Source organism: Neospora caninum, chromosome Ib (assembly GCF_000208865.1).
Source record: "Neospora caninum Liverpool complete genome, chromosome Ib".
Lineage (NCBI taxonomy): Eukaryota > Apicomplexa > Conoidasida > Eucoccidiorida > Sarcocystidae > Neospora > Neospora caninum.
The window spans coordinates 874,288-884,336 of NC_018386.1; the positions used below are offsets into that span (position 1 = coordinate 874,288).

Below are 10,049 nucleotides of genomic sequence, written 5' to 3' on the forward strand. Positions count from 1 at the left end.
CTTCTTGTCGCTGTCACTCTTTTTCTGCCGCGAATGCCGCGCTCTCACAGCGGCATGCCGAGGAAAAACCACAACAGGAAAAAAGTGGGACCGGAGAACAGAAACACACGCAACGGACACATCGGGCGTGAAGGGAATAAATTGTCGCGCGTGCAAAGACACTGGGTGTTCAACGCGAAAACGACGCAGGTGCACACACGAAGAACAGAAGGAACACGAATGTGGAAGACGCACCAAAAATCACGAAAACGAGCGACTGAGAGCTCGCGTCCCCGCGACACACGAGGAAGGCAAAAACTCGAGACGCTATAGAGACGGCGCAGGGAACAACGGTCAGCAAGTGCCTTCGAGACCGAAACCTTGCTTTCCGCGAACGAAAAATGAAAAGACAGTGTCGAATTTTTCACGCTAGGTGCCCGTCGCTCTCGTGCTCTCGTCCCTCCTCTTATCCACGTCATACACGCGAGGGAAAACGGGGCGATTCGCACCCTTCCCCTAAGGCAAACAACCCCAATGTCAGAACCAAGCAATTTCTCCTTTCGGCTCGGAAGCGTCCGGCAACAGGGGTCCCGGTTGTCGCTGCGAAAAGAGAGAGCTCGCTTCTCCTTCTCTGAGATCGACGACGGGAGCACTGAGTGTTCGAATCGCGTTGCAAAAGGCTCTTCTGTCAGCCCAGAAAACGATTCTCTTTCACACGCAACAGCCACAGCGTGCATCGTATTTGAGTGTACAGGGTCGCGGTACTCCGAGCGACTGTGACTCGTTCCCAAAGACCTACAGAACAGCCGTCTCCTGCGCGTAAAACGCATTGAAACAAGACTCACAGAAGGAACGCTGGGCGAGAGAGCCCAGTAAAGTCAAAACGCGAGATTCGTCCGGGTTCGTCTGCTGGTCTGCTTCAACCCCAGAGCCAGTCGCGAGTTCGAAAATCTGAGACGAAGCGCGGAAAACGGCAAGAGCCCCCGCCAAATTTCGGAAAAGAAGTCGGGCCAGCGGCGACTGTCGAAACGCAGAGTCTCCAAATATGAGCCTTCGGCATTTACTGATTTTTGTCCAAAAGAAGTGCGACGGCGCGCCTTTGTTTGCATATTCCAGTCGTCCTCCGCTGCGGCCTTCGCGGTCTCCGTCTCTCTGTGTTCTATTTGTCTCTTGCGCCGCCTCTCGCAACCTTGCTCTACCCTCTTGACAAGAGACGAAAGGACAAAGAAGGTCGTTTGTTGCCGCATGCACCCGTTGCCATTTGCCCTTCCCCTTTACACTGTCGCGGCGTCCGCGAAACACGCTGCTTTCTCATTTCGCCGCAGAGCAGAGGCACAGCTGAAAGCCCCCACCCTGCCAGGGGTGCGCGGTCGCCGGCTGCCTCGGTGGGGAGAGCTCGCAAAAGTCCCTGGGACGCCGAGTCCTTATTCTGAAGGCAAAAAAGGAGTCTGTGCTTGCGCTAGAGATGGAGACAAAAAAAGCACGGCTATATAAACGAGGCCAGAGACACCCGACAGAGAAGAGTACAGTACAGCACGTCGTCTGTGGGAGGACAGCCGACGCCCGAAAAACCTGATGTGGGAAAACACTACAGTCGCGTGTGTACGTTGCGGCGTTCCGGACAGTTCGAAGGTTGTGCAGGAAAGCTGAGCAACGGCGTTTTCTGATGACCGGAAAAGGTCCCCGAAACCACGACATGCCCCCTCTTTGAAAAAGATGGGCGCCGGGAGATGTGAGCCGGATACACCGGGGTCTCCTCGACGCCAGGAGTGCCCGCCGAGACAGCAACAGACGAATCCACCTGTGAGAGGAGACGGCCCCGAGACAGAAGGCAAGGAAACAGACACACAGAAGAGCAGAACAAAGGAGATTCCTCACCTCCGCGTCTCTCTGGGGATCTCGAATATCTTCGTTCATTTCGAACGGGTCGGTACGGAGGGCCGCCACCACCTCTTCCATACCCTCTGAGAAGACACCGAGAGAACACAAAAACGTCGACAGAGACAGGGGGGAGAAAGGCAAGTCTCGCGAAGCAAGGAACACCCTATGCAGGACAGAGGGATCCCGAAAGGATTCGCAGCGCACAGCCATCCTCGGACAGGCGAGAAGAGAAAAGTGGCGACTGAGAAACTGCCCGCATCACGGCGCGAGATGAACCAAGGAACAGGCGAGATGTCGGACTCTTAAAAGCTGGGGAGACCCTAAAGTGTTAAAAACAAGAAAACGCTGTCCGGAGAAGAAACGGGGCAAACGAGAGCGTCTCGCATCGCATGAGAGAGGAAAGATGCCGACTGGGGAAGGCCATCGAACACTGCACGGAAACAAAAACTGAAGTTCGCACGAAGGAATCCAAATGGAAAGTCTCGGATAGTAGACGCGAAACACTAACCTGTGATACTCGCCGAAATCTCCGTTCTCCTGGCGCCACTGGCGGCGTTGCTGGAAACGACGACGCTGAGGCGCACAAGCAGTGGAGATGCAACGAAGTCAGCGAGACAGGAAAGAGGACACAGTCCGTCAGGACAGGACGCGCCAACAAAAGAGACGCGAGAGACAGCGAGGCACCTGAGAGCGCCGATAACAGAGACACGCGAGAACGTTGAGCGACGCACCATTTCTTCCGCCGTGCTGGGTTCGCCCTCAGCCTCCTCAAGCATCAGTCGCCGGCCGAGGAACTCTGCGCCTTGCAGCTGCTTCAAGACCTTCACCATGGCCCACTCCGTCTCAAACTCGATGAAGGCAAAGCCCCTGGAAAAGCGTGTGAGGAGACACCAGCGAAAGTGAGAGGCAAAGCGAGTTTCGGGAGAAAGAGACTGTGTTCTCGACACAGGGTACGAGACACACTGGAGCGGCACAGTTTACGGGGCGTACTCCGTTGGTGGCTCTCACGCCAGTTCTACGCTTGAAAAAAGGAAGAGCAGGGACAGACAAAAGGAGAACAGAGAGCGTGGAGGACCAGGGGCGTCGAGCTCTCGAGGGATTCGAGAGAGGGGTGGAAGCTCGGCGGGACTTCTCTTGCCCCTGCCTTTCGACTCGGCAGTGCACGTCGCGATTCCCCACGCGCGAGGAGAAGACGAAAAAAGAGAAAGGAGAAAAGAGAGAGCACACGGGGGCCCCGAGGGAAAGGGAAACGGTGAGAGACAGCCGGAGCGGACCGAGAGAGGGGACGAAAGGGGACGAGGGGCGGAGTTCCGCGGATGGAGCGACAGGATTCGACACGGGGAGGGACGACCAAAAGACACGTTTTCTCAGTTGCGACGGCTTCCACGTGGAGCACCTTGTACGCGTGAAAATACAGATATTTGAAGATCTGTTGACTTGCCTGGGTTGTTTGGTTTTGTAGTGGAGGGGAATGTAGACGTCTTTCACGTCACTGCATCTGCCGAAAAATTTCCTCAAGTCGTCCTGAGTCGCGCTTCGATCGACTCCCCGGGCAACGACCGAGTACCTCCGGCCCTTTCCGCTGTGTTCTCCAGCGCCGGATCCGTACTTGTCGCCTCGGGGTCTGCCTCTGTAGTCGTCGCCGGGCTCTCCAGGCGACGCATTTCTCGCACCTCGGAAGTTCTCGTCTCTCCCGTCGCGTTCTCTCCGACCATACGGCGAATCATTCCGGTCCATCACGGCGTTGTAGCGCCGGCGGTAGTAGTCTCCGGGCGAATATCGCCCCGGCGGGCGATCGTCCAGCGATCCGTCGCGTCGGAAGTCATCGCGGCGCCTTCTCGGAGACAGAGACCTATCTGAAGACATGTCTCGGCCTCGGTCTCTGCGGCCTAGAAACTTCCCGCGGTCTTCTCGCTCGTACGATCTGCGCATCGGTCCGTCGAGAGAGGACGAACGCAGGTCGTCTCTGCGGCCGCCATACCGAGGAGGGGGCGAATAGTCTCTCTCTCTTCGCATTTTTCTCTACTTCTGACACGCCGTGCTTCCCCCCGAGAGGCTCGTCTTTTAGACGAACAACTCGCGATTGCGCGCGGAGCTTGAGGCGCGTGGAGACGGTCACTGTGAGCGCGCCCAGACGCAGGCGACGCACGAGCGACTAAGAGTGCCGCCAGAACGCCCTCGGGCACTGTCCTTTGCTGGGAGGCCTATCCAGATGTCTCTTGTCTGTTGCGAAGCCCCGGCACAGGCCAATGCGAGCGGCAGCGGAGAGGCGCAGACAGATCGGAAGAGCGGGAGGTCTCGGGAGACGAAGAAGAGTTACACGGAAAGGGGGAACGGACAGCACGAGCGAAGACAATGGATGAGGAGGATGCTCCGTAAGAACGACGAAACCGCGCGACAGACAGGGGAAGACACGGAAGGGAAAGAGATGATGCAAGCACAGCGCAGAGAACTGATGGGGACTGAGATACGGCAAGGCACTCGCGCAGCGAAAGCGGTCTGAGATGGAATGAAAAAGTGAAGAGAAACAGAGACTGCACAAGGTTGACAGTCTGGTTGATTGATGGGACAAACCACCCGAAAAGCCCGCGCAACGGTTACAGCCCGGTCCTTCTTTGAGGAGGGGGGGACTCGTAGGGGGTAGAGTGCGACAGCCGAGCAAAGACAGAGCTTGGAGAGAAATGTGGGGCGTCTGCTGAAAACTCAACACACTTTGGAACCGTCTTGACGCAGTCGTCTGAAAGGACCAATGATTCCGAAGTTCTTTCCGGAGGCGGAACAAAGGGCAAATTCAGCCGAGGGGGACCTTGCTGTCTCCACTTGTTCTTTTAGGCAACATGTGCATGGCCTCAGTGTTGCGCGCAGGGAAAAAATCCTTTGTCACCGCGGCGTTCCTCCTATACACTCACAGGTCACAAACGAAGTGCACGCGGGAGACCGGTTCTGGGGTCTCTAGGAAGACACCTCACATGCTCGGGGTTCTCCCGACATTCTGAACAATCGGGCGACCACGATCACCAAACGAATCCAGGAATTTTGGGTTCTCCTGAAAACAAAGTAGCATACGCAAGTCAAGTGCCAAACTTGGCCTTTCGAAGCTCTGTTGTCGCCAGCTCCTCTCCTTTTTTCTCGAAAGGTGGATAGACCTGAAGCCGAAAGTTCTACGGATGCAAAAAATTGCCCAAGTTTATCAAAAGCAAAGACACGAAACTCTCTCTTACATAGGCTCTTTCCTTTGATGTACACCGGTCAAAAATGCAGTAAAGTGGAAGGAGCGTATGTAAGACACTAGGAAACCAGACGTCCTGGTCGGAACGCCGGCGTACTAACTCCAAGCAGTGGAAAAGTGCGCAACGCGAGCACAGAGAATGATCGGAATGCTTCTAGAAAGCTAGGCAGAAGAGAAAGAAGAGAAACCTTGTTTCGGCTCCGCCCTTTCTTCACCACTTTGCTGCCTCGTCCAATCGAGTGTGTTCGTAGAGTGTGCCAAAAGACACAGCTGTTTTCCAAGGATGTTTCTCCCCCCTTTCTCTCTCCTGGTATGAGACAAACTCGACCTCCACTTCTCTCTTCACCTCCCTCTCCCCCCCAAACAACCAAACCCCCCCCCCTCCCCCGGGATCAAGCGTTGCTGCGGCTACCTGTGCCGTTCGGAGTGCACGAACAGTCACACCCGCTGAAGGAACGGAAAGCGGTCTGGGGGCATTATATCGAGAGTTCGACGGCGTTACGCATAGGGTTTCAGGGCATCTCCAAGGGTAGTTGGCACGAGAAAACAGCACCTAGAACTGATGCAGTGCCGCCAGGTAGGAGTTGTGCCGGTTGCTGCTCTGAGTGAGTGTTTTTATGCCACCCAATGTCTAGGATTTTTCTAGCTGTTCGCTAAAAAAAAAAACCCACACACGGTTCCGGCGGTTCGTTGTCTAAAAAGCAGTACGCGCTACGAAACCGCAGGAGTTGCGGAGTTCTACGCAGCACGTTACATGCCAATTTTTTTGCTGAGGCAGCCCTTTAAGGGTCAGCCTCCCTCCGGAACTGCCTACACTGAGACTGAGGTACTTTCAAAGCCGTTCCCACCCCGTACGAAACAGAAGTCCCGCCGTGGTACCCGGTTCTCTCGGAGATGGCGCAGTTCCTCCCAAGAAAGGGGTTAATAGAAGTATCGGGCGGTGCGCTGCATGTGCTCGTGAAGTTTTCGCTTCGCGCACAAACGTCGCTGGTACTAGGAGTGGCAGCAGTGAATGTGCACACAGGCACGGACAACAGGAAAGCGCGATGGACAAAGCCGCAGTACAGAGACGTCTTTTCCATTTGTCCAATCCAAACACATGAACATTAGGCTCCTCTATGTTCAGCATCCTATGGTTCTACCTGAGGAACAGCGCACGGTGCCCTCGGAAGCGAGCCCAGGTGACACACGCAGGACGGAAGCATGCTCATTCAACGGATCCATGATGTCCCCACAAGCGGGCTTCTCGTACCTCTACAATGTAGCCGATGCCGTCCCCGACTGCTGCAAACAGAACTGTGACTGGCACCGAGGAGTGAAAGGTCACACGAGCTTTCGTCACATCTCTGGTCGGCAGCACCTGTCGATGCAGCCGACGACAGCCGCCAGACCGAGAAGGGACGTACCCGTCCGGTCCGGTCACAGTCTGAGGGTGCGATGGGGTCTTTTCAGTATCAAAACAGCGAACCCGCATATTTCGATTAGATCTTCAAGCGAAGGACTTGCCTACACTGAAGACTTACCACGCAGACGCGCAACCTTACGAATGAACTGAGATGCCGAAAACATCGGCTGTTTTCAGACAGTGCCCCGCATAGCCAACAACCACGCAGGATGAAACGGAATTAACGTCTACAAATGTGAAACAGCCACTTCTACCGAACGGGTATCACATTTCTTTGAGGAACTCAAATGAATCTAGAAAAGCGAAGACGCGTTTCCCTAAATTCACGCGCAGCACCTCACACCAGACGGTCTGACAAGAGACCACACGGAGTTGGGATGTTCGTGCGAAACGGAGCAGCCGTGTTGGAAAGCCTGGTTTCCTGCACAAGTCTGCCAACAAGGGTAGAACGCTTGCGATTTCAAAAGAAATCGTGCAGGCTTGTGGCCAACAATTTTCAGGATGATGATCACTCCGCTCCGTCGCGATGGAGTTTCTGCCTGTCGCGTTAGTGTGTGTTGAGTGCAGCATTTCTATTATTCTTACGGCACTGTAGTGCATCTGTTGTAACTGGTAATCTGCGGGAGGATAGGCAATCGGAATCAAATGTACCGTCGCAGGAAGGACTTCCGGTAGTCCGCTCTCTTGTTGAACGCTTGCCGTTCTCATACTGCTACCTTGTGCTGCTGACTTGGATTTTTTTTGCAGCCGCTACCGACCGCCAAACGCGCGTGCCGCAGCCACAACAGCCGCGTTTTGAGATGCACACGTTTCGATCGACGCGTGTTCAAAAACAAACACAACTTGCGAAACGGAGGCGGTAATGCTCTTCTTCAAGAGTGCCCGGTTTGTCTAACGCGCACACGTGTGCCCTCCGCCCAACCTCCAGTACCTCCTGATCAGGAAAAACGCGTCACACATTCCCCCTGCGCGGTCATCGCAGCAAAGGTTCCTGACTGGGATGAACTGTTGGTGCCTTGGAAGCGGTGCACGCCACATCTTGTTCGTTGAGCGTCAACCAATGCGCCCGCCCTTGCCTAGCTGCAATACCGCCCCGTTGTAACGCTCATGTCCCCAGCTGAGGACTTGCCGATTCCCCTCAATTGGGAACGGGTTCCCAACATGCAAACTTTCTTCAGTTGAAGATAACGAGCTTCAACCCTTTCTCCATGGAAAGGCTGCAGCCAATTACAGGCAGCAGCGCGGACCCAGAGTGGTGCGGGCGGTGGACGGGGAATCGCGAAGGTCGAATTTCTGTGCATGCTCCTGGAGACGCCATTCAATACTGAGAAACTGCATGCAGGAGACAACAGGAACGCGTTCGAATGTGTAGAGAAAATAATCGAATAAGTCACTCCTTCTGAGCCGCTATGTCCAAGCAACAACTTCGGGAAATTCTTTGGGGCGTCCTCTCCCGCGCCTGTATTTCCCTGCTCGGTCCCTCGAGCAACAACGGCGTATACATCTGCGCGGCTGCGGGCAAAAGAACGCCCTGTGGAATGCCCTGCGCTTCGCAAAGTGTACGTCTTGGCTATATTTTTCCCGCCTGATTTGTGTTGGACGAGCGGGCAGTGAAACTTGTACTGTGTGGTTTCCCGTTGCCCAGAAACCAGGCCGTTGGCGTGCACGACTCCGTTTGTGCAGTACGCAAGAGCCCTGCGATACCTGAAGCGGAGAGCCTTTTTTCCCCGGCACACGGAGGCCTCGATGAAAGAAGGATCTGTGCTGCTGCTGCATTTTCACGACTTATCTTGTTGGAAAAGACGAACGACTCTGTGCAAACGCATCGCGCTTCCACTCGATATGGACATGCCGACTGAGAGAAACAATGAGGGCCGGCTCAGACGGGGAAAACGAATTCAGAGGCGTGCTCGAGTATCTGCCCTGTGTAACTGACTAGTTGCCAAAAGGGAACCAAACATCTTGGCTACTTGGGCGGCTTAAGGTCGCGGCGGCGGAGATGAGTTGCTGCTTAGTGGGCTCGTGAATCGCGAATGCTTAAAGCAATGACATTAGCGGTCACGTGAAGGCAACGGCTTTTTTGCTTTCTTTTTGACTCTCCGAAACCCAAAGGGAACTTTCCTGCCAGGTTCTGCATTTTCCCCACGACCTTGTGCATTCTGCGCGGTTCCTCCGACACACACCGTCTGTCTTGTGAAGGAGTGCAAGAGTCGTTCGTGCCCCGCACCTATATGTGAATCCCCTGCGCCCACGACTCGTGCCGTTTCTGACGTCTTCTGTACCGTTGAATTCCCACCACCTGTGTTGTTGCACCAAGTTCGACGATGCAGGGCGTTCGCTTCGTCCCGCTCGGCCTCTTTTTTGGAGTCCTCTTCGTCTTTCCCCCTTGTGGGGCAGAGAAGCCGGCTGTCCCCTGCCAACCTGCACTGCATACTTCACCCGTTCAGGCGGGGTCTTTCGAGGCCCGCGCCCGTTCAGCAGCGCCGCTAAGCTCGACGTATGGTGGCGCGGCTTCCGACGCTGCTTTGCCCGCGTGGAGTGTCGCAGCTGGCCTCCATGAAATTCCAGCAGGCCGTGCAGGCGCTCTTGTCGGTGCACTCGTCGTCGCCGCGGGCCCCCAAAATGGCGAGGAAGACGCAAGCGCTGCGCAGGAAAGGGCGGACACCGTCCCTGAGCCTCTCCATGAGTCACACAGACAGCAACAGGCTCTCACCTCGCCACACTCCCAGTTGAGGGACTCTTCGGCACTCGCGGCAGGCGGGCCTTCTCAGCGGGCGGCAGTTTCCAAGCGTTCGCGGTCCCAAGCAAGAAGCAGACCAGCGGCTCTCTTGGTGCTCGTCAGAGCGGCAGCGCTCTTTTTTCTGGTCAATCTGCTCATTACGGCATCGATCCTCCCGCCGCCTGCGGTCGTGCGGCGACAAGCAGAGACAATTGAAAAGATGGTAGCGCAACGCGTCGGAAACTCGATTCTTGCCACAGCGCTTCAAGAGCAGTTCGCAGTTCGGGGACTTATCGTGGTCACCTTGGCTGCGGCCATTATCCTCACGGAAGCTGGAGTGCACGCTTTCTTTCGCTCGGTCCTGACATGACGCAGCCTGATGCCTGCGTGGAAAGCGCAGAGAAGTACCGGGGACACGCAACATCAGTGGTTTTCGACGCCATTCCTCAGGGGTCAAGATCCGGAGCGTCTCGATGACACTTGCGGAGCACCAAGCTGGTGGACGACACAACGCTAGAGCCTTGCAGCGCTCTCCACGATGGTGAGCACAACGACGGAGCATTCGGCAAAACCAGATCAGCAGGTGAAGGCACGCTTAGGCTGTAGCCTATATGTTGCCTGGGAGGAAAGAGTACAAAGGGTTTGAGAGTGCGATTCCGGCGATCGTCGATGGCCGAAACACCTGTCAACCCAAAGGGATGTGCGAGTTGAAACAGAGCAAAAACCAGTGCAGCCACTTTCGGCCACACCACAGCCCAGAGAATCACGAAAGTGACGCGAGCTGACCTTAGGGATCCGTCGCAATCTCTCGCGAATCCGGTGCACAGCTGAACGCG

At 55.6% G+C, this 10,049-nt stretch overlaps 2 protein-coding genes across 2 annotated transcripts; one reads left to right on the forward strand and one right to left on the reverse strand.

Annotated features, from left to right (window-relative positions):
* Nucleotides 1-774: 774 nt before the first annotated feature.
* Nucleotides 775-3,876, reverse strand: NCLIV_003380 (conserved hypothetical protein; the record flags this gene model as incomplete). The annotated part of the gene is made up of 5 exons (XM_003879839.1): nt 775-930; nt 1,858-1,943; nt 2,369-2,433; nt 2,545-2,727; nt 3,257-3,876. 5 exons carry the CDS (start codon nt 3,874-3,876, stop codon nt 775-777), a joined length of 1,110 nt encoding a protein of 369 aa, XP_003879888.1.
* Nucleotides 3,877-8,818: 4,942 nt separating this feature from the next.
* NCLIV_003390 (conserved hypothetical protein) lies at nt 8,819-9,583 on the forward strand (the record flags this gene model as incomplete). Its single annotated transcript, XM_003879840.1, has 1 exon — nt 8,819-9,583. One exon carries the CDS (start codon nt 8,819-8,821, stop codon nt 9,581-9,583), a length of 765 nt encoding a protein of 254 aa, XP_003879889.1.
* Between the last annotated feature and the right edge of the window lie 466 nt (nt 9,584-10,049).